Raw genomic sequence first — 25075 nt, forward strand, 5'->3', positions numbered from 1 at the left:
GATTTTTTATCTTGAGGCATATTGAGTTACAAATAATACATATTTCTTCCCTTCCTTCCCCTTCCCTGTCTGTAGCTTTTTTTGCTTAGAGTGAAATGAATTCTGCTGTTGAGTGCTCTTTTCCATTAAAAGTAAATTTGGTTTTGCAAAAGCAGGCCCAAACCCTCTGAAACATAGGAAAACAGAAAATGGCCGCCAGTGAAAAATTCCTTCACCAAAAGGGTGGCCAAGCATCAGAACAGGCAGCCCAGGGAAGTGGTTGAGTCACCATCCCTGGTGGTATTTAAAAACATCTACTCAGGGAATGGTTGCTTAGGGAAATGGTTGAGTGGTGGACTTGGCAGTGCTGCATTAATGGCTGCACTTGATGATTGCAGAGGTCTTGTCCAACCCAAATGTTCTGTGTGGGCAGCCAGGTAGTCCCCAGGTGATGCAGGAGCTCTGGCTGCCTGGGCGCTTCATGGCAGCCATTCTGCCCACTGATTAAGGAAAGCCTTGTGAGCATTCAGGTGTCATCTCTAATGCGACTGAAAGTGAAGATGGGCTCATCACTACAGTGCCTCAAGCTCCATTGCTTGAGTTGAACTGTCAGAACAATATTTGTGTGTACTATGTATTGAACGTGCACCAGGAGGGCCCTGTGGATCCTTCACCTGGAGGAAGTGAGCTGAAAACATACCTCCAGTGAATGCAATTTTGGTAAAGCAAAGCCCTTGCATGCTGCAGTGTTAAGAAACCTTTCCTGTCAGACCCTCCAGGGGACATTCTGTTAGTCACTTCACCTGAGCTGGTACTGAGGCCCCTTTGCAACCACACTCCCCACACTCACACCATCACATCACATCACATTCAAACCAGGTTTCCCTACCAGTTCAACCCCAGTTTTCCCACTGCAGACTCTTAGACATCCAGATACTTAAATAATTTAATCATGGTGCAATATCTAAATAATAAAATAGCAGCTTGAGCTGGTGCTTCGAAGGAGGCACCCTAAACAAAGGAACCCCTGGGCTTTTATCCCCTCAGAGGCTGAACACAGGGGAGCCTAGGAGTTGTTGGTTCCTGTTGTTTTTCCCACTGTCCATTCCCCTGGCAAAGTGGCAGGTCCCCAGGCTCTGTTTTTGCAAAGGGTTGGCAGTTCATGGCCCTTTGCCTAGGACTCCCAGGGCTCAACCTCAGCTGGACACTGAGCTGGCTGTGCAGAATGTATTCCTCTGCAGACACACTGACACTACTGCCTTCCTGGGCCTAAAGGAATTCTCTGGTGGGCACGGGAAGAGGAGGGTGTACCGCTGGAGGTTGTTGAGCATGCATTGCTAAGAGATGTTGGCATTGAGGAGCCCAGCATCCAAAAGTAATCGAAAGCTGTGTGACATTTCAGATTTTGTGAAGTAACTACATTGAAGTACTGCTGGTTATTAGTGACATGTTCACATAGAAGTGCTTGGTATTTAGAGATGTGCTTTTGCCTGCCATGCAAAAATGAGTGACTCATTACTTCCCTCCTCTAAGGCCCTTCGTCTAGAGGCAAAGAGAACAAATATGAGGTTTTGCCCCTTTCCTCACTGTCTCTGCTAGGGTATTTTGATCTCCTCTGCTTGCTGGGAATGGAGGGAAGGAAGGTCATGTGCTGCATATAAAGCAGTGACCTCTGCAAAGTCCTGGCCTATAGAGCCATTTCAAAAGATAAGCTCCCTTGTTAGTCTGTCCTCAGTAAGATCTGTAGCTGCAACATCACAATTTTCCCGAGGAGATCAATGCCTACCAGCAGTCTCATTAAGTGGGAAACCTTTTAAAATTGATCACCGCCTCCAGCTGTATCAGCCTCCAAGGGGTACAACCCAATCAGTACCTCTCCTGCATGAAGTGCCGCTTCTATTTGATAAGGAAAGGCACTTAAGATTCTCGTGTCATTAACATGCTCTGACAATAAAGTATGATGCTGCCCAGAATTTCATTTTTCTGATTAAATGTCTGTCACCAATAAAAACAAGAACTTCCCACTAAAATCCCCTTTCAAAGGGTCTAACATGAATTGAGTGCTAAAAAGAAAGATTGTCTGTAACCTTTTGTGCTGCTTACAGAATATAGTTATTTCCCATCTCTTGAAAGCCTTAATAGCTTCTTTGTGTGCAACAGGTCCTTGAAAGTCAGCTGTATCTGTTACCACAGTTGCTTGAATATGTGTTTGTGTCTTGTGAGAATGTAGTCTAGACAGGCATGCAGACTGCCATGAAAAAGTCTGCAAGCCTCACAATTTTGGGATCAGCCCTCCTCTGACCCCGGTGGACTCAGTCTTTGTTCAGTGACTAAAACAGAAAAAACTCACAAGGTGTCTCCTGAAATAGCTATGTATTAAAAGCCTTAAGAGCACACAGGAGCAGACTTTGGGGTGGAGTTGTTGCTGCATAGCATGATTACTGTACAGAAGAAGAGCACATTAGAGATTTGTTGGTGACAGTGTTGCTGTGATTCTGTCCCTGCAGATACCAGATTTAAAAAATGGGGAGTATGTGTTGACTTTTTATCAGAAACTACTTACATGTAAAATGGACTTCTTCCTTCTGAGTCAGGGTATCCTGGATGCGTTTTGCATTATTGGCCTGATTGTGTTTCAGTCAGAGTGCATTAGAAGGTAATGGGGGCTCATGTAGTCCATACTTTGCAATTACTAATCCATGGGAGGGAACAACTAAGTGCACATCTTTCCTAAAGGACACAAGGAACAAAATTTTTCAGGACATTCCCTCTTTAGTTAGTACACAACATTTGTCATTTAAACAGTAATGAGGATGGATATGTAATGACTGGCTGTTTCAGAGGCTTGCTGTGCAGGCTGTGTGGATCTGTGTCTGAGCTGTAGGGTGTCTTACCATGCTGTTTTGGCCCAGATCTCTAGTTAGATGCTTTTATTATATTTGTATTCAACTTCCCAGAAATTGTAGTGTTGGATGGAGTCCACTGTTTTTCTAATAGCCATCTACACTGTTTTTCTAATAGCCGTCTACCTATTTATGTAATGGAAAAAGTAGTCTAAAAAATAGGATTATTTTCTAATACTGCTTTGCTACATATTCATGCCTCTGTTTTTGTGAAGGTTGTATTCCTGTAAAAATTCCTGGCACAGCTGCACTTGGGTACATGTGCGCACTCAATATATTCTGCTCAGAATTTGGAACTGGGAACAGAATTTGCCAGAGTGTCTCTGAGTGCATATTCCAAACACAATGCAGGAGGTTCACCAAACCAAGCTGATATACACTGGCCTGCCAAAGCAGCTTTCTCAAAAGTCATAAAATGCAGGAGAATAAAACCTGAATCAAAACAGAATTTTTATTTATTTATCAATTTTTCAGGATAAATGCTAGTGTCCTTGCCAGTTTTCAGTCCCCTATGATGTGTGGTTCAAACAGCAGGCTGGCAACAAATTTTCCCCACAGAAGTGCAAGTGTAAACCTGACCAGACTTTTAATACAGGTTGCTAAAGAGAATGAAAGAGGGCTTGCACAAAAAGCATTTGCAGCCTTGAGAATCCTTTGTTTGCTTCTTTTTGCCACAATTGTCTTCGTTTTGTTCATTTGCTCCTGATTATTTTAAGCGTTGTCAATTATTTAGCTAACAGGCAGAAAACTAGGCTTTTATAGACATCCAAAGGGGCTCTCTTGAGTGTAATAATGAAAGCAGTTTATTGAACGCCTGTGAGGTTGCCTTCTAATTGTGCGCATTAATCTGCCCATGCAAGCTGGCTGAAAATATAGAAGCAGATTGCACATGCAGATGGAGCACACAGAATGGAATGCAATAGACTTATACGAAACTGCATTTTCCTTAAAACTGGATTTATGCTTATTACTTCAGATAATAAACTAAGCTTACATCTAAAATAACATCCAGGAATACTGGATGACTTGGTGGGAGGAACGAACAGCCAAGCTGTGTTATTTCATCCAGTCAGGGAAACAAAAAAAGCAGGTGGGTTGAGAGGATAGATTAGTTTTGAGTGTGGGTAGAAAATGATGAAAATAATTTTGCTGAGAAAGTTGCTTTTTATTTTTCTTTAAACAACCTATTTTTATACTTTCTTGAAGCCTTCTACCTAAGATGAACTAGTGCCACTTTTTTGTTCTTATCCTCAAACTCAGGAACAGATGCTCAAGAGCTTGCAGACAAGAAATCCTCCTAGCCAAAGACAGCAGTGTTTGATAACTATCATTAGGTTTGTCCAAGTCATCTGTACTATGATCTTGCATTACTGCCAGTGAAGTCTGTGAATACTGTATTAAGCTTGGTATGTGGCTACTGAGAGGATTTCTGTTGGAAAACAGGTGGACTAAATATCTAGAGAATGGCCTTTCTTCATAGTAAAGGACATTGCAGAAGAGCCATCAACATCATACATGAATTTGATGTGTTAACAACTTCATATAATTTTTTACCATGTAGCCTCCAACAAAAGGTGAGTCCCCCACCTACACACACTCCAGAAATGAACATTAGTTCACACTGGCAATTTTGGACATGGCTGATGTTTGCTTATTATTCTTACCCAAAAAGTGGACTCTGTCCTGCAGCTCAGGATAAGAATCGAGGTACAGGAGAACCATGATCCCTGTGGAGTTAAGGCATGTTTTTTGCTGACAAACAGAAATGTTTTTACTACCTTGTCCCTTATCATGGTCCAGCTATGGGAAGCAGGACAGTTGCTTGTAACCTTCTGAATTTATTTAAACTGAGTAAACTGGCTGTGGTACACCTCTGGAAGGAGGAGGGGATGTAAGAGGAAGCATATGTAACTGTGTGCTAGCAAAAGCCATGTGTCTTTGGTGGGATTATTGTCACAAACACTATTATTGGCCCCCAGCTTCATTCCCACTTTACCAAATTATTTTCAGTAGCAAAAGTCCCAACTACACCTCCCTTTGGAGGGACTTTCTCTTTCTCCATCTTCCAACCAAGAAAGTGTTGGACAGCTTCTCCTATTTTAACATTTGGTTTTGTTAGGCCAGTGGCCCTGGTACCAGCCAGCCTAGCTTGTGGGTCACAGCAAACGCCTGACCAAGATGCACATGGCAATGCACAAGGCAGAGCTCTCACTGGGGAAGGAACAAGGGCACCAGTGAAAACACAGCCACCATGGACCTTACTGAAATGAAGGGCAGCATTTCTTCTGGGTAAGCCTTTGCATGGTTATGCAACGGCTCTTAATTTCTGCAAAAGTTGAGGAAGTTGTTATGCTTAGCCAATAAAGTATGTTGGAGTGCGAAGAAGTTGTAGATATAATTGCTGGTGCTGCAGAAAGGTGTCTTAAATTAAATTTGGGGTTGAGTTTTTGTTGTTGGATTGTTTTTCTTTTCAGAGAGGGCAAGTCCTGCTATTTTTAAAAATTATCATGAAAATTCTGGGTAGATGTGTGAAACTAGCATTATATATGCAGTATGCCTGCTTCTTAGTTTTCTAGATGAGTTGGAAGAAAATGGTGAAGAGTCACTTACAGGCAATTATTTTGGAAGCTTATGAGTCCAAGTCATTCAGCACTAAATGCTTCTTCTGTGGTCTTAGTGGCTACTCAAGTTGTCTACTCTTTGCAATGGCTATGATGATTTACCTGCTTTGGAGTTCTTTATTTTGATTTTTTTTTATTACTATTTTGAATGTTCTTAGCATAATTGTGGATGTTCATTAGAGCAGAATTGTAGTGGTGGAGATCCTGCAGCTTGAGCAAACAAGAAGTTCATGAGCTGTCTTGTTTTCAGTAGTAGTAAGAATTGGCCATTATATTTTACAAATTGTCAAGAGAAATAAATAGATTTATGATACATAAAAAAGTATTGTGCTGCCTTTTTTTTCCCAATATACTGGCATAAAAGCCAGTATATTTTTTGGTATACTGGCATTTCAATATCCATCAATTAAAGCAAAAGAATTGACTGCCACTGGTTCCATTGGGGAAAATTAATGAAGATTACAAAAACCATTTTAATTAATGCATTTTTAATGTTAGTCTGTAAAACAGACTTAAAGCTGAGAACTTTATTTGTAGGCAGAAAAATTATTTTCTTTCTGTCTTCGTTCTGAGAGGAATACAGTCTCAAATGAAAAGCTTAGCAAGTGGTGCTGTGCAACTCCTGGATGGAGGAAAATTCTGGCGCCTGAGTCCATATTCTTATTCATGTCCCTAAAGATAATCGTTTTAAAGACTTTTGTTATCCTTGTGGATGTGACAGTAGTTAAAAGCAATAGACACACAAAATTGAAGACCTTATTCTGCAGAGGAATTTAGGCCTTGGATCTTGCAACAAGATCATTGTGGGCCTTCAGATCTTTCACATTTGCATTCTGGAGTCAATTGTGGAGTTGTGTGCTTCTCAGCTGTCAGGGCTGGTGATCCTGTTGAATCATGTGAACTCCTACACAGGCCAGAGGAATCTTAGCCCACTCTGGCTTTCATAACCATCCCCTCATCTCACCCTAGTGGGAATGTAGGTGGCAATAGTCCCAAACAGGAAGAAATGCGTGTGGGCTCACAAAGAGCTTGTGAGTGCAGGCTGCTTGAATTACACCTTTCTCAGTGGAACACCTAGCAAATTCATGGTTGTGCACCTTACACGTACTTGTTGAGCATCAAATAAAGGGTTTTGCTTAGCAGCATTTTTTTTTTTTTTTTTTAAGGCCTCTGCCTGAAGAGTAGCTGTGGAATGTAAAGCTGTATATCCAAGGACCCACAGAGAGCATCTGCACCATGGACTTCCACTGGTCCTCACCAGCCCCTTCTAGCACGTTACTCAATGGCCCTGCCAGCAGAGTTAGTATTTTCCCCTGACAGCTCTTAAGAGTTATTCAGACCTCAAATCCAGTATTGTGCTTCATTCCTCCACCTCTGTATCTGTACTGATAAATTTAACACTGTCAATCACTGTCATTTCTAAGGCCAACAGGCCTGAGAGTGCCTGCTTCCATTGCTAGAAAACTTCTTTACCTCCCAAAATGGTGTGGTAGCATCTAAAATGCCTATTGGGAGCTGCAGTTGATATTCATTCCTGGACAGAACCCAGGAGTTGTTTGCAAAAGTTCTGTTTGGGACAGGTCAAAACTATTCCAGGAATAGTTACCAAACTGTAGATGCTGAGTTGCCATGCTAAGAGTAGTGCTTGGTGCTGTTAAGCACACCAGTATGGGAGGAAGCTGTTTTGATTAGCACAGCAAAAGGTATTTTTCCCAATGTTGTAATGGGAGACAGGGCTACCAAGATAAAATACGCTCATAAGATCACTCCAGCTTAACCATAGTATCAGTGGTTCTCTGCTTTTCAGACCAATGCTTAGGGGTAGTCAGACCTCAGGCTAGCAGCCTGTTAGGAGGGTGCCTTCTTGGTTAGTCTAAATCTTGTATCTCCTTTTGCCTAGCTGTGTTTGAAGGGTATCAGGATTCTGCTGTATTCAAGTAAATTTCTTCATCTCATGCTATTCTTTCCTTAATGTTACTAAGTTTAGAGGAACACTTTTTAGCATTTTTGATTAACCCTTGAAGTTTTAACGAGTGAATGAGATGCTGCTCCGGCTGTCTGAGTACTGGTTTCCTTCTGGAGATACTACTTTCCTTTCTAGAACACGAATTGAACAGTCCTCTCCCTGAATTCTCTCTTTTCATGGAGCCTGGTTTAAGCTACACTCTGCATTGTTATGACTGCAGGTTTAGTATTATGAAAAATACCATTCAGACTTTGTCTGGCACCCCTGGGTGCATTGCTAGGCTTCCACAGAGATGACACACAACAGATTAACATATATAAGACCTGACTTGTCTTCCATCAGAAAATTCAGAAATCTGAGTTCCTTTCTTGTGAAGGGAACACTTCAGTAATGTATTACCTAATTTGATGAAATCAGGTGTTTCTCTATTCAAAGGCAATGCACAGTCTTGTTGAGGAACTTTATTTGCTTCCACTCTTGTAATCATCTTTTCTGATACTAAAACTGAGTAAGCTTTTCACCTATCAGTCTGCTGATCTGCGAAATTCAATGGCCTCCACCACATTTTTATGCAAATAATGAGAAATTCCACATACTCCATTTAATTCTTTTGTCATCAATAAGGAATTAGAGCAACTAGGGATAGCACCAAGTTGCCCCATATTTTTTCACAGAGCTTCAACCTTTTAAAAGATACTCCAGATTTTTTGTAGGAGTTCTTAGTCTTCCTGGTATAGAAATAAATAGTTATTTGATCAGTTTTAGCATAGGTAGAGAAACACAAAATCTGCAATTTAAATCTTCACGTTCCCAAAATTACTTTGTGCAATCTTACCACTTAATAACTCATCTTTCATGGAAAAAAAATGAGTGCTTAACACTTGTATAAGAAGACTATTAATTTGTTCAACCTTTAAGCACAAGTACTTTGTAGATCAGAGAAAACAGTGTTTCATCTGGTTCTTTCCTTATTGTGCATTGTCCAAGGTCTGTTAACTACCCAGGTAATGGAGGAAAGGGAGTGAACTGGGAGTGGTGAGTCTCTAAAAGCCTGACTTGCTAGAATTTGAGCAAGTACTTTGTACCTGAAGTGGTAACATGGTTTTGTATTGTGTAGAGTAGCAGAGAAGAGCTTGTGGTTTCTTGTTCCTTTTCCCAACTTCTCAATATATCACTCCTCACTGACCAGCAGGACATTTTACCAATAAAGTATTTACTCACAGTTTTAGATCATGGAGTGAAATATAAAACCCACTTGGTAGTCTGTTTCATCTGTTAATCAAAATCAGTCTTCAGCAGCCAATGCTTTTTCTCTAACTTTAAGTCTTTGGTAGTGGCATCTTCCCCTGCACAGAGCTAGCTGGGTGCCCTGTGAGAAGAGTAAATCTTTGCTTTCAATATCTATTGAAGCAGTTTTTCTGCTCTCACTTCCGTGCTTTCATGTTTTCCAAAGCTGTACACAGAAATAAAATTGCCTCTTTACTCTAACTCTGTTTCTTTGAGTGAGAAAAGATTTCAATATACGTGCCTGGGTGTGCAGGTTAAGAAACTGATTCCTCACCACAGCACACAAACTCCCATCCTTTGTTTTTGTTTGTGACTTAGTTTAATTGTACTTGGTAGAACTGTGAGCAATGTGATGCTACTTTGAAACTGGGTTCGTTAGGCATGCAGCTGGAAAAAGAAGATTGCCCTTGCCAGAATAAGAAATGAAAATGTTGTGCATTAACTAAAGACAAGCATTTTTTTTCTTGTTACAAAATGCTTGAAAGCCTTTCTGCTTGATAAAGTAATCTGTTGTAAGGCTGCATTGTATTAACTGTGAAGGAAAATTCCTGAAAATAATCTTTAAAGTACTTAGCTGAGATTTATAGATCTCGTAGAAGGATTTGCAACAATTCCGTGAAGCAGTTGGCATCCTCATGAAGTCCAGTGATATGTGAGTCTGTTGTACAGAAGCTTTACAATGAGGAAAGCATAGCCCTTGTACACCCCAAATATGCAAATGACCATAATTGTTTGTTTAAAAAATCATCCGAGCAAATGTCTTATCCACAGTGTGTGTTCTGTATCCTCTGTCCCATTTGTCTGTTTCCATAACCTTTTTTTTTTCTACCTGTGATGTTTTTCAGCAGACACATGATAAAATGTCTAGGCTAGATTCCAAGGGTGGAATAAAAAGCTGTGTTTATTTTTATGGAGGCACTAACAATTCTATTTGGATTGAATTTCTTCATAGCAAAACCAATGAATTACTGAACAGATTGGACGTGGGTTTGCCAAAGAGTGATTCCTGTCAGATTGCTAATCCTGGCCCAGAATCTACAGCATGGGTAAGCAAAACCATAGCGTGTGCTGTATTTTCTATCTGCTTTCCAGGTGCTGTCAATAGTGTAATGTTAGAATATCCTAATTGAGCTTAATTGCTGAGTCCTAACTCAGTGAGTACCAAGGAGCCTTTCTGAATGAATGAGTCTGCCTACCTTGTCTCTTCCACACTGGCAGGGTATTCCACATAGTAGAGGACTACTCACAGATCTCTTTCTGATAAATGAGAACCAGATTTATATTCTAAAGTTAGATAAGAATCTTAAGTATGCCCTGTACCCATCCACTGGTGGTAAGCTTTTATGAAATCTCAATAAATTAATGTCAGCAAATGCTTTACTGCATTAAAAATTCAGTCGAAAGAGAAGCTTGTTTCTCACTGCATCCTAAAAGTGATTCCATACACTGCTTGGGGTCTTTGTCCCAGTTTGAAGTAGTCTGGTAAGTATCAGTGTAATTGGGAAATAGATAAAGTATTGCTTCAATTTCATTATTCTTATTGGCTCTAAGAGGCTTTTCCACATACAATTAGTCTCTTCATATCTAAACCAAGCTTTCCTACTAATGTAGAAAGTTTCAGTGAGGAGTATTAACCCTAAAAGACAAGTATTTCTCCTGTGCTGAGGTTTGTAACTGGGGAAGGACAGAGAACAGGGAGCCAAGCAGATGGAAATTAACATTGGAAGCAACTGAGCAGAATTATAGAAGTACCTGGGCAGCCCTCTGTTGTATACAGTCTTGAGCACCAACTGTTGGGTAACAGGAAGGAAAGATTTGCCTCCATATTTCTTCAGATGACTTAGAAATGGAAAAAAAAAATCCTCCCTTTATAGAAATGGATGCCAACAGGATATATGGCACATCTGTCTTGCCTCTAGTATTTCTTCCTGGTTTTCATTTCAGGAAAAGGAAGCTGATACTGAAAATTGGTCCCATTCCCCTTTAATTCTTCCAGATATCTTGTATCTCTGAAGACCCTAAAGACATTTCAGCAAGTGTGGGCAGATATGTGGCTAGAAAGTGCCAATTTCTGCCCAGCACTGTTGGACAGAAGGTCAATCATAGGAGAGTGGCTTTTGGAATGTATTTGGTAGTCCTGGGTGAACAACCAAGATGAAGGGATATGGAAAGGGACAAAAGATGTCTTGAAACCACTTCTACCTCCCTCTTGGAGCATCCAACACTTCAAACAGTGGGAGTTTGCTCTTTGGTAGGGGAGGCCTGGCTCTGCAGCTTTTGTACGATATGAGAACTGAACTGTGAAGACGAGTGAGCTCATGTCCCCATGACTGACTTGGATTTCAGCATTTTGGTGTGCTGTCTTCACATCCACACCAAAGTGGGTGGATGGCTGAAGGAGCACTGAACTGTTTCAGTTCTACAGGTCCTACTTTTAGCCTTGGCCCTCTGTTTCACCTACATATGTGTGGCTTTCTCATTCCATGTTTTGACAGGTTTCTCAAAGAGTTGTGTCAAATTACATCCCATAGTTCATCTTTCACTCTGCTAGTGTCCTAGCAGATAAAATACATCATTTATCTGTACTGTTCTTTAGTACTAGCTGACTAGCTGACTTGTCTTTTGTGTGGCTGCATTTCTGTAGCTTTGTGAATCAAATAATCACTTGTACGTAATGCAGCAATGCCATTAGCAAAGTCTTCCCTACCAGCTTGTATGAGGTCCAGTCTATAGGCATAGGCACAGCCTCTGAGCCAGGAATCCAAAGGATGTAACCCATGAGTTCTTATCTAAATAAACTTGGCATAGCACCAAAGTGCTAAGCCAGTAGGAAACTAGGACTCTAATTTGGATGTTACCTTGAACACGTCCTTTGTCTGAAGTAATTAAAAGATTCAGGAACAATGTATTTGAAATAGTGAAGTGTGATAAGCTTACAACGTGCCTAAAATGCATGCTAAAAGGGGGAATATACATACATGTACGTGATTTTTTTAAATTTGAAAAACTTGTTCTGAAAACAGTCTGGGACAATGTGATGCAGATCAAGGTTTTTTCCCCTCACATCATTTCTTGGATAGTGGTGTTAATTCAGCACACCTAGCTCAACTATCCTTGCCAAATGTTACTTCACATCCATGAACAAATTTGACTTCTTTTGAGTGTCTCTGTCATTGATGACTTTTTGGGCCTGCTTATTTACTCAAGCTCATAATTAATTTTAATCCTGTCTTTCAAAGTGTGACCAATCCTGTGTAGATTTTTATTGTCTTCCAACTTGATTAACATATTCTCCACACAATTCTCCAAACCATTACAAAGAGTAATGAATAATATCGGACCCAGAATGAGTCTCCCTGGACACATGTAGCAACTTCTCCCAGCTCAAAATTGAGCTATTAATAATTGCTTTCTCTATTCAGTCTTTTTAGCAAATTATGTGTGTGTTGTTTTAATGGTGTCGTTCTGCATGCATATATCAAATTTTGGAAATAGTCTGTAGACCTGTAAAAAATCCCTCACTTAAGTCAAACTGCACAATTCTTGTATTAAATTATACTGGCTCATTTTTTAGTGTGCTACCCTACATCTCTGCTCAAAGACTTTACAGTAGAAGTTCCAGTGTACACTATCCTAAGGATCCTCTAAGACCCTAATTGTAGATTGGCTTTTTGCAAACAATTACAACTTGTGAAAGACCAGGGCTAGTTATTGTAATGAAAACCTATTGCACAGTTATTACATTATTCATGATGTGTAGTTCACATTTTCAATTTTCCTGATGCTTCACAAATAACAGCAGGTTTGATCTCTCCTGTTGCCCTACCTCCACAAAAAAAGTTCTGTGTTCCCTCTGTTACAAGGCTTCCATTCTGCTTTTTAATCTTGGTTATATTTTCATTACTTTTCTTTCTTCCCAGAATACCCCATCTCATTAGCATATATCCTGACTGTGTTTTCTGACTGCTCAGGATATCTTTATGGTTGTCACTGGGACACAGAATAGCACTTGCTGTGACTACCTGAGTGTAATGCACAGGTGGACATTCTACCAAACTGAATGACTGAGAGGCTCTAGGCCACTTCTTGTTTAAATTCCAGTCTTGAGACTAATCTGTTTCTTAAATAACTGGAATCATTCAACCATTTGTGTTTGTTAATTACCCATATAACAATTTGAGAATAAGGTTTGGGAGTTTGGCCCTGCTCTCATCACACTAATATATTTTTATTTTCTGCTGAACAATAGAAAAGAAGCCATGCTTATAAGCAAGCTCTTCGAGAGGATGAAAACAGAAGATTAGAGGAAATGAAGCAAGAACAACAGAGAAAGGTAATTATACATTAACAGTTTACATATTGTATCATTTTTGCATGCTGTGAAACCAATTAAATACACTGATTACTTGTAGCCTACGCACAGAGCTTGTCTTTAGCAAAGGTGATTCAGTCACTGTTTTCAAATATTGTGAGAGAGATGAGTCAAGCTGTAAAATTTGAACAGGGACAGGACAATTATCTTCTGAGTTCAAGGCTGTTTGCATCTGGAAAATGAGCTCCTTTTCACCTCTTCACTTGAATAATGTGCAGAGGGCTTTTTGACCATGGCAACCGATTTCATAGGGTAAGGAAACCAGCTTATTGTCTTGCAGGCATAAGTCGCCTTACTGAGGAAATTAGGATGATCTTTCTGAATTGTCTCTTTCTAGAGAATTGAGGGCCATGGGCCCTGCTTTTTCAAATGGGGATGTGGAAATGCTCAGATTTCCTGTTAATTATAGTATGCCTCTCTGTGCCCTTTCTGACTACCTAACTAAAGAGTTTTGAATTGTCTAAAAAGCAGGCATTCCATAAGTGCAACTTTGAACTCCATATTCTGTGTATGCATCATGCATTGCCTGAAATGTGTAGTCCCTCTGGTATAGATTTGGGTACCATATCCATATAAAGTCCATCTACCAAAGGTGATGACACTCTGCAAAGTTACCTGTCTTGACTCTGGGTTTGACTGTGAAAGTACGGGGAGGGCAGCACTTGAAAATCTAGCAAATAATTTGAAAATATGTGAGCAAGTGCTGAGCCACTTGCTGTGCCTCTGCTGTTACTAACATCCAAATTAATGTTAAGCTTCTTTCCCAGTGGAAGAATTTTAGCACAACAAATTCCATACACTGTTTCTTCTAGAACTGGAGAAGTTACTTATTCCCTGTCACTGATATCTTTCTTTACATGTTGGGGATGTGTCCTCATTTCACAGTATTCTAATAACTATAGTACTGGGGAAAAAAAGGTGGAGCACAAGGGAGTCTCTTCATTGCTATTCCATCAGGTATATGCTTGCTCTCAGAACCTATACATAGGAAAAATATTTGAAAACCAGCCTGGATGGGTCTAAGGCTGGTTCCTGTTGTAGTCTGTACATGGATCCTTCCAAAGAGAAAATGACTACAGATGTAAATTAGCACACCCTAATTTATGGGTTTGGTTTAAGGGACTTGTGTAGAGCTGTAGACTCTTCAGCAATTTCCATGGGTTTCTAAGGAGGTGTTGGCTGCTTCTAAGGCTGCTCTTGTTTGTTATGTGGTTCCAAGGTCTCCTTGCCTTCACAGTTGCTGCTACCTATTGTGCAGAGTAATGCACTACTTACAAACCCACTGTAAATAATATGGATTTTAAGGGCTCCAATAATTGTCCCTCAGATATATGTTGGCTCGTTTCTTCCTCAAACTAATATTTATTAAAGTAATTGCGAATTCTGTCTTGTGTGTACCTCCTAGCACAGTGTAGCTATAAAATGTGTAGGTATTGTCAGTTCCCTTTTTTTCTTCAGAACAGGTTTTAGTATGTATTGCTTGATTTAGAAATTTTCAGTACACTTTGAACACTGCATCATATACACACAATATATTTCAGAACATTACTCCGAGAGAGGAGTCGGCATATTGGAAAGTCAGATACTGAGTTTTAATTTTCAGGTTGAATAGTTATTTAAAATAGTGAAAATTGAGGTTGGCTTTTTTATTTCTTAATCCTGTTTCTTCTTTTAGGGCTAGACAAATATTGATACACAACACATTCTCAGTTATTGATTTTCTCCATACATTTATTGCATAGTTTTTACTTAATGTTCCACTTAAATTGATTTAAAAAAAACCCCAGTCATGTGGTTCCATTCAGTTATTGAAGCTTTTATCTAAGTACATCATTTTATTTTAGTTTCTATTTCTACTGCTGTGCAGTTGCTATGGAAAATATAAAAGATGGGTCTGTTCCTATGCCTTCCCCCTTGCCCTGGAAGCCCAAATCTCCTTTGCACAAAGGTCTGTAATCTCTTGGGTGCGTTGCAGGCAGAAGGAGCTGGACAAACAAGCACACATACAGACCACAGTCATGCCAGTTGTGTTTCCTTCACAGTTTTGGCTAAAATTGCATGAGCAAACTCTCCTCCAAAATGAATTCCCTTTGACACTGTTTATACACCTTAATACCACGTAAGGCTGCAAAGCTGGGGGCTTGTGTATGTTCCCAGCACCCCATTTTCAACAAGCTCCATTTTCCCTCCTCACCCTGAAGGGAGCCCCAGGGAGCAGGAGGTGACACACTACATCACATAGCCCAGATCTCCTCTTCTGCTTGCACTCTGCAGAGGCAGGAGGTGAAGGACATGGCTCCTTCTTACTCTGTGGGCATGACAGCTGTGTCTGCTCCTCACTTTGGCTTTCATCCCCCTCTGACCCACTGGCAAATTCAAGTCTGTGTTTTTGGGACAAGGGGAAGCAGACTGGTGTCTGGCATACCCCCTTAAATGTAGGACTCTAATGTCTGAATCCTGTAACTTGCCACTTTTCAAGGCACAAACAAAAAAATATCCACATGCTGAACAGAAAAACCAGCTCAGTTTTTAACATAGTGCTGTCGCATAAGGAAAATGCAGCTGAGAGAAGTTCTGACTTTAACTGAGGTTAGCATCATGTAGAATTAATAAGGTTTGCAGCATAAGTAATTAAAATTAGGTTAATTAAAAGTAAGTTAGTTTATTTATTTATTTATTTGTTTGTTTGTTTTTCATTTTTATCATTGCCAGGCTGAATTATTGGAATTTAAACAAAAGCAGGAAGAGGAAACCAGGACAAGAACACTAAAAAATGAACAGAGGAGGTAAGATGCAAAAAAATTGCAAAATACACTGGAATTGAATTTCCACGTGGAAAGGGTCTCAAAATACAGGCACTCATGTTTCAGAAGGCTATTGCAATGAGGATCCCTGACCTTATCTCTGGTTTAGCTTTGCTTTCCACTGTGAGCCACTAATATCCATTAATACAGCTGTTCACTGCATGCAGAATGACCCAGAGTGCCTTTTTCACTTTTTTTGTCCTATCAGCATAGGACACAGCATAGAGTAGAAGCAATTAATAGATTTATGGAGGATACACACTTTATCTGTGTATCTGTATATGAACCTAGATATCCATATATTTTTATATCTATATTTTTATTTCTTTTAGAACGGTCTGCTTTGTCCATGCTGCATCTTGTGGCTGACTGTCTCTGAGGTTAGCAGGCAGAGCTAAATCTGGGACTTGGTATTGATTCAGATGGAACCTGCAGTGCAGCAAGGCCTTCTGCAGCTGCATTTCTTTCCCACTGCTGTGACCTCTCTGTGCTCCACACTTCTCATCTTCCACTTCTGTCACTTAATGGACTTTTCATTATCCTGAAGCACAGCTTTATTCTCAGCTTTGTGTTCTTCTAGTAAAAAGATACAATGCTCAGGCTCAAAAGTAAAAACAATATTTGTTTCTTTTTTTTAAATCATTATGTAAATATTTTAAAAAATGCCTACTTCTGTAGGCAACCACTCTTCAGACTGCTTTAATTTCTTTTTTTTCTCTAGCAAAGAGTTTGAAATAATTACCCATAGAAGTTAATGAAGGATTTTTGATTCAGTCCATCTCATATGCAGAGGCAGAAATAACCCAGTATTTTCCTTTTTATCTCATTCTTACCAGCACCATTGTAGAACATTAAAACAACAGTCCTGTCTAAACGTGTGTCAGTCCTAAGCAGTAATCAAGGAGAAAAAGACACAGTTTTCCAGAGAATCATAGAATGGTTTGGGTTGGAAGGGACCTTAAAGGTCATCTAGCTCCAACCCCCCTGCCATAGGCAGGGACACCTTCCATTCCACCAGGCTGCTCAGAGCCCCATCCAGCCTGGCCTGGAGCGCTGCCAGGGATGGGGCATGCACAGCTTCTCTGGGCAACCTGTGCCCGTGCCTCAGCACCCTCATAGTGAAGAATTTCTTCCTAATATCCAATCTAAATCTACCCCCTTTCAGTCTAAAGCCATTCTCCCTTGCCCTTTATCACATACCCTTGTAAAAAGTCCCCGTCCATCTCTCTTGTAGCCCACTTTAAATACTGAAAGGCTGCTGTAAGGTCACCCCGTAGGCTTCTCCTCTGCATGTTGAACAATCCCAATGTGAAAATATTTAAAACAAATTGAGGAAAACTGTGTATTTGTCCATGCTTTCCAGATTGGTAGAGTAATGCAAGAAAATGCTAGAATTTCGCAGCTGGATGGAAGAGAAAGTTTTCAGCTGCATAAATTGTCTCTCTCAGTAACAAGCTTAAATGTTTTCTTCCATTTTTTACCAGGAATCAGTATTTCTAGAAATTTCCTTGTGCACTGAAAGCTGAAATACTACCTAAGGTGACTTAGGTAATCTTAGTGAGTTAGTCAAAATATGTAACCTCCCTAAAATGGTGGGTGGTGGTACACAGGTCATCTTTCTATGGAGAATTTTGGTGCATTATGAACAGCAGCCAAGGTATGCCTCTTATTCCCAACAAGCTGATCCCAGGATAAGGATGCATCTGGTGAATTGAAAATTAAGTCCACCTGATCTCATGCCCATCCATGGTTATGCTGCTTGAAAAATACAGGAAGATGGGGCCTGAACAGATGGGAAGGGAGAGCCACTCACAGAATGTTTAATATCAGTAGTTTGTGAACTTCTCAGCTGCCTTCCATCATTATTCATTTTTTATTGTACTTTAAGGATAAATAATGATTTCCTGGACCGACTGCAGAACAGAACACAGCCTAATAACATCTACCACCCTGGATATACTGGACTACCTCAATAATGGCACCTTGGTAAGTTTTTTGGTACAGAATGGAGAAGCAATGAGATTGTTCAAATATTGAATTTTTCTCCAGACACTATTGTGTGTCTGTCTTTAGTCTGCCTGACAGAACTTACAGCCCCGGCTGGGCTGGCTGTCCTTAATACCTTTCAAGAAGAAATTCTGTCTAAAATATAAGCTTTTCAAATCGGAGGAGAGAGGAATAGCTGCTCTTGCAGCAGAACTCAGTGGCCTTGTGTGTGAGGTACTCACTGCAAGGAGTCACATCCAAGGTACTTCCTTAAGTTAAGTGCAAGGATAGTGAAATCATTAGAGATTTTTTTAAAAGTCTTTAAATGAAAGATTCTTGGATATGCTATAAATATTTTAATATGGTATTGAAGTTGGAGGGAAAAAATCCCATCTATATATCTGTATCTATCTACCTACCTATATCTTTCCAGGTTCAGCTGTTCTTTTTTTACCTATATAAAATTATGACAAAGAAGGCTCAACTACATTTCATTTAAAGTCAATATTTGCAAGGATTTTTGAAGAAAAGATATCTTGGCTGTAATCTATTAAATATCCATTCATTTTTTCAACTGTCCTAATGAGACATTAATGTGACTGTTGTTTAGAATTGCACTTTTCAGTGTAAAAAAAAAGTAGTTATATATATTCCCCATCATGGAATTTTTCATTAGGCTGAAATTCTATTGATGAAAGGACCCTAGTATGAGAATTGAAGAGTTAGGAAGACTGAGAAGCAAAATGATGAGAGTCTAAGAGAATTTAGTGTGTGTGACAGTGTAGAGGAAGGTGTTTATTTGATAAAATACAACAGCTTGAATTGGATTTGTTGGTGAGGATGTGTATGTTAGCCAGTGAATACCAGGAAGAGTTCGGTTCAAGCATCTCCAAAGTCAAGGCTAAAAAGCAGATATTCTTGCTACTGGATTTTCCATGTACTGGAAGTGGGAAAAGGGTGTCTTCATCACTACAAGCTTTGGGCTCAGGGGGCTTGTACTGGTTCTTGGTCTTGGTGAGAGGAGACAGGACATGCCAGCTCAAGCTCCCATCAGGTCTGTGGGCAGACATTAGCAGCTTTGCTTATCTGAAACACCAAGCATGTCAGGCAGTCCAGAAGCTGAGGGAAGCCAAGTTACACATGTCCAGGCTAGTTAAAGGGTGTGAGTAAGAGAGCACAGTGTGTGGCAGGCCTGAGCCACCTCCTGAAGGACAGCATGTCTGCAGATAGCAGAATTAGAGGCTGCAGGCAGGACACAGCCACCTGATACAGGGAAAGTGCAAAAGATAAAGTGTGATGGACAGTCTCTGGTTAGCAAAGGCAACGAGGGCGCTTTGTGTCTTTTATCCCCATTTGTGTACTGTTTCCTGATAAACTCCAAGGAAAATGTGTGACACAGCCAAGATCCCCAACATCTTACTCGAGCATCTCCATCAGAGCCCCTGCCTTCACCCCTGGAAACCTTGCCATTGTCTGCAGAGGTGGCAGGGCTTTGCCTTTAGCTAGATGCACACACCCTCTTTCACAGGGTGGTAGTTGGTACCACCAAATGAGTGTGCTCAGTCTAGGCACAGTTTTAACAACAGATGACTATGTGAGGGTTTTTTTATATTCAATTAATGCATCAATACAAATGCAATAAAACCCCAAGTATGGAAGTGATAAATGTACCTACTCTGTTATTTACTTAATGACTCCCAAAGAGCATGCCTTCTGCTGGGTAATGCTAGATATATTTTTCCTTTATGTTATAATGTGAGATTTGAAGACTAAACTCAGAAGGAAAAGATTAAAATATGAAAGAATATGTCATAATGGATAGGAATTAAAAAATGGGTATTGGTAACAAGTACAAGAAAGAGAAATAACCTCTCAAAAGATAGGCTGGAGGCAGCAATCTTAGTGTCTTTGATTATACCAAGATTCTTCTCCTTTCCTTTGGGATTTAAAAAAAAAGATCTGAACTCCAGGCAGGGCTTACAAGTCATGTAGTCTGCATCCAGGCATTTTACATTACAAGGAAGCTAACTGAAACAGGTCCGCCTATATACTAAGATTAAGAGAAGGTAAAAAAGTTCCCAAAGTAAAGACCTGAAGGTAATTTTTGAGCCTCTTCCATCTGTGCAATGGCACCAAAGAGGAAATATTTGTTCTCTTTCCCTCTTGTATTTTTTTTCCCTGTTTGAACTCCTTACAGTCTCAAAAACTTCTCACTTAACAGAAACTGAATGTTGTGCTCTATTGTTGATGTATCTACTCTGTTTTTCACTGTTGGTTCTATTAGCCTGGTTTCCTAAAGAAATTAAGTTTGTACAATCACACTGTCTGTGTGCATGTAATAAGATTTCCCAGCTGCTGGCCAATCTTAGCCAAATTTGAAAGGGATTATAAGTCTCAGAGATAATTAAATTTCCGTGTGTTTTGTGAAAAGCAGTGACTAGCATAGGAGACAGCCTAAAACAGTGCCCACTCCGAGGGGTGGTGCATTCTCTGCATTGTTTGACTGCAGCCCTCTGGCGGATCAGCATGGGCACGGGCTCCAGAGCAGCTGCAGCTCTGCCCTGATGTCCTGGGGGCTAGGGCAATCAGAAAGGGACATGATATCACAAATGACATGGAGAAAAGGGGAGGAGGCTGAATATATTGTGTATGTCTGGGAAGAGGGCAGGAGAGCAGTTACATTGTCCAATTGTCCCCTAAGCAATAGGAAATGAGCTTTCATTAATTCAAATCCCCTCCAGATATTTTGTGTTTTATTAGGAGTATTTATAAGCTGTTATGTCAAGAAGGATCTTCGTGACAGTAATTTCTCCTGCCTTTTTTGATTATAAATGCCAGGGCACTCTCTGGGTGGCTTTGTAGTTTCCATTTTTAATGGGAAAACACATAATGAGGTTCCGCTTCTATCTGTGATCTACTGCACCCTTGAGAAAGCCTTGAGTCTTGCTGTATGCTATCAAGAAAGTTTTAATGCCCTTTGCACTGCCTTTGGCATAAGGATAAACCTTTCAAGATAGGAGGATAAGAAAATTACCATTGTCCTTTTAATATCCAAGTTTAATAAATAAGATCATATAATGGAATCACAGAATGGTTTGGGTTGGAAGGGACCTTAAAGATCATCTAGTTCCAACCTGCCTGCTACGGGCAGGGACCTTCCATGAGATCAGGTTGCTCAGAGCTCCAGAAAACCTGGCCTTCAGCACTTCCAGGGATGGGGCATCCACAGCTTCTCTGGGCAGCCTGCTGCAGTATTTCACCACCCTCACAGTAAAGAATTTCTTCCTAATTTAATCATGATTCACCTGGGACTTAGAACTGAGACAGTATTTGTTCACTGTTTTGGCACAAATGATCAGTAAAGCACTTTTGTTGTTACAAAAGAATAACTTTTAAACAGTTGCACATTTTGTTATTCAATGCCTCATGGGATTTGCCCATATCCAAGTATGTAGGGATTTGCAGAGACCAAAAGCTAATGCATGGCAAGCCTGTAACAGAGACCTTGTTATTTTTTTGCATGAAAATGGGGCACTGTCAAGTATCCTTTTGTTTTTTCTGTAAATGGGGAGAGGTCACATTGTGAACATATGAAATTTATAGGTCTACTCTTCTTCAATTAAATACTAGTTGTCTTGCTGAAACTCTCTGAGTCATAGCAAACCCAGAATCTAGAAGGCAGGGTGGCATATTACATCCTCGTGTCTCATGTCTCCATTATATCCAGTGTGATGCATAAGAATGAGAAATGCTCCCTCGAGCGCTGACTCTGCCTTTTCAGTGGATGCATAATTCTAGATATTTGCTGTGCAAAGCAACTATGCCCTGAATACACAGGTGTAGTGGGACAGGAAACCCCATTCTCTTCCTTTCCCATGTGCAGAACAGGAACTGAATAAGATGCTGGATAAATTTGTTTTGGGGAAATATGATTTACAGATAAAACTATTTTGAATAAACATGGTTTGTGGGTTTGCACTTTGTTTAGTTCTTGCAGCATGACCCATGGGAAAGTTTCTTTGGAGTCTCAGCCAGCACTTGATTTATGCTGTTTGTGTATAAATCTTCAACCAGTTGAAGAGGGAACAAGTCATGAAGTTTACTGTTGCACAGCAAAAGGAGCCCCAGCTCAAAGGCCCCTGAAGTCACAAGGCCAGCATGCATGTCACAGGTTTTTGTAAACAATCTGTCTTCAATATACTTTGAGAAGGATCAAGTTGCACTAAAAATGCTGCTTTCCCAGAACAAAGAAAAGGCTTTTACTTAACATGGGAATATTGAGAAAAGAATATTTGTATAAGAAGGTTCCAGAATGCAATCCACAATGGTTACATTTGTTTAAATGAATAATATGACTAACTTAGCTTTAACTTGGTTAGTCTATGTACAATCTGAGTTAAAAAGGTTATTGGTTTGTTTCCTAAAACTGGTTGTTTTCTTGTTTGTTGGGTTTTTTCTTTTTACCAAAAGTAACATGCATGTCTTTCCTGGCAGAAAATATAGAAAATACTTAGCAGAAGTATCAGCATCAATAAAGGGACCTCAGATTAGTAGGTCCAGGCAGGCTATAGCTCAGTTTAGTGACTTAGCTCTGGCAAGGCTGTCAGACATCATATGCAAATGTGTTTCCCCTGCCTTGATCTTGAGCTCAATCATTCTTTCCTTTGAGAATCCTAAATGAGAATAGTGGCAGTCTGGGCAGGAACAGAAGAAGCTTCTCACTCTTTCAAATTGTGTGAGGTTAAGGATTTAAGAATCTGAAGATATTTGAAATACTTCTAGATTTTTTTTTTCTCCTAGCAGAAGCAAGATATGTTTATCTCTTGAGTCAATACATCCTGCTATTTATTTAGAAGTCAAATCAAAGATGTTTCTTTCTACGACTGGAATCTTGGAGAAGAGTTTTCTTGTTATTTTAAGTGGAGTTTCAAAACGACTTCAAATAATCAAGAAAGCGCCACACAAATAGATAACCATAATTCCTTGCATGAATATGTGATTGTATTGCACATTGTACATTGTACTGTACTAGTGCATTTTTTATTTTTATCCAGGAGTCAAACTACTTGGAATAAAGGAGGAGCAAGGTGGGAATAATTTGGATTTTATAGGACCAATGTCAGTATTAATTTAGTTTTGAATTTGACATTTCATTATGACAATTTTTGTAGTTTAATTTTGAAACAATATGAGAAGGGGTCTTAAAAGAAATGCATTCCAACTCTGTGTTTGGGAGTCCTGCAATGGCACATATCTAATCTGAAACATGATTTTTGTGAAGAATTGCAGGTAAGAAAAGCTGATGATGGCATTGAAGGCATCTTCTGGGAGTGCCTTGATATTTAGGCTACAACTTCACTACAGCCATGTTCTCTAGCATCATAGACTGTGCCTAAATAAAACTGAATGTGGCTGGGAGTGCAGGACTTAGTAAACTTTCAGTGTTCTTAAGTGAAAGGGATACTGTTGTGGGCTGTGTTCTTCCAACCATTGTTCATGAACAAAAAGGGAGACTATGCATATCACTGGAGGCTGTCAGTAAAACACCACTACTGAATCAGAGAAATCAGACCCTCTGCTTTAAAATGTCCTTTTCTTAATACTCACTGCATCTGTGATCCTTTCTGAAAGGGGTTCCCTACTCTAATCCTTAGTTCGGATACAACTATGTCTGCAGAGCCTTTACTTACAGGGTTGGAAACTTTTGAAGCAATTTCAGGAACTGACAAAGATTATTTGTTCCTTAGGAGATGGGTTTGACATAACTCTTTTTTTTTTTTTTTTGAGACCTTGCATTTTATGAAAAGGAATTTAAAATAATCAAACTTTTAAAAGTCCCTTGCTTCCAACCCTTCTCCCACAAATCTAGATTTGAGACTTTCTTCGTCATTTGCTACTCCAACAGTTACGTTAGTACTTTTACAGCAGGGCTTTATTCTGAAGATAGTATCTAAATGATATTGTTGGCTTCCCTTGAGTTGTCCTTTCAGGTTTTTGAGAAGTAAAATTTTTATTAAAAATGTAATCAAATTCACTCAAAAAATGACAATGTGTAGATAAAGGCAATTCCCTGGAGGGGCAAAATGGCTATTTTTTGCAGTCCACAGTTCTACTACCTTTTATAAGCTGTGGACAGCTGAAGGACTTCAACACATTGGATCCTTTGTTATTGGTATAATACCAATCATGTATTTACATATGAACTGTACAAGCCTTGTTTTTCTGTTGTTTTGAAAACACATTTCAGCCTGCTATGTCAATATATTGTTCAAAGAGTTACTAATATGTCTGCAGATAATTAGAACATTTTGTGAATTAAATTTACAAAAAGATAGAAATCCCTTCATGAAGGCTTTACATAATTAAAAGCTAAAACCTGTTGGAAGAAAGGGAAGGCTATTTTTCAGTGGAATTAATCCTTGAGAAGTTGACTTTGAATTTTGTTTTTGTTGCAAAAGATAAATTTTAATTCTTTTTTCTCCCTCTTGTTACAGGGTATTGCAGAAATATTCGCTTTTATCTGGCCTACGCCAAATGACTTCGTAAAAGCTCTGAGAAACTGTTCTTTATTGTGATTCTTTTCTTACTCTGGCTTCAGCTGCACACCGTCTTCATGAGCAATCTGCAGAGACTGGTTTCTAGCTGTCATTATTCATGCATACATATTTGAGACAGCTGATTATGAAAGTCCTATTTAATTTTTAATAGGAATATATATAATTTTTTTTTCATAAATTGTTTTGCCTCATGGAGAATGTAATTATCCCAGTCTTCATGATCTCTGGAAAAGAAGACAAAGTGACTGCAGAAACTGCAGTAACATCTTTGTTTACTTGCTGCTCTTTACCCAGAAAAAAAAAAATTCAGAGACAATCTTAAAAAGCAGGTAGAGAGGGTTTTTTTGGGAAGAGAAGGAGAAATGTTGCAGGGGTTTTGTTTGTTTGTTTGTTTTCTGTTTGTTCTTGTGGAAGTTTTGTGAAATTAATTTACTCTTGTACTCAATAGCAGACACTCAAGAAGAAAAATGTGCATTGTAGACAGTATCTTTTAAATAGGTTCTTAGAAAAATACATAACATGAAAGAAAGAAATAAAGCTTGAAATAAAACTGAAATGTATTTGATCTCTTCACATCTTTTGTGATACAATGTAGTGTCT

General features: G+C 39.5%; 1 protein-coding gene across 1 annotated transcript in view; it reads left to right on the top strand.

Annotated features, from left to right (window-relative positions):
- EPSTI1 (epithelial stromal interaction 1) overlaps positions 1-25035 on the top strand; it is a 50061-nt gene extending 25026 nt beyond the window's left edge. Inside the window, exons 7-12 of the mRNA XM_005487307.4 lie at positions 9709-9802; positions 13006-13089; positions 15841-15914; positions 17821-17918; positions 22973-23005; positions 24413-25035. Coding sequence (XP_005487364.2) covers positions 9709-9802; positions 13006-13089; positions 15841-15914; positions 17821-17908 — 340 coding nt within the window. The 3' untranslated portion in view covers positions 17909-17918; positions 22973-23005; positions 24413-25035. The remainder of the gene's footprint in view (positions 1-9708; positions 9803-13005; positions 13090-15840; positions 15915-17820; positions 17919-22972; positions 23006-24412) is intronic.
- The last annotated feature ends 40 nt before the right edge of the window (positions 25036-25075 follow it).

Source organism: Zonotrichia albicollis, chromosome 2, assembly GCF_047830755.1.
Source record: "Zonotrichia albicollis isolate bZonAlb1 chromosome 2, bZonAlb1.hap1, whole genome shotgun sequence".
Classification (NCBI taxonomy): Eukaryota; Metazoa; Chordata; class Aves; order Passeriformes; family Passerellidae; genus Zonotrichia; species Zonotrichia albicollis.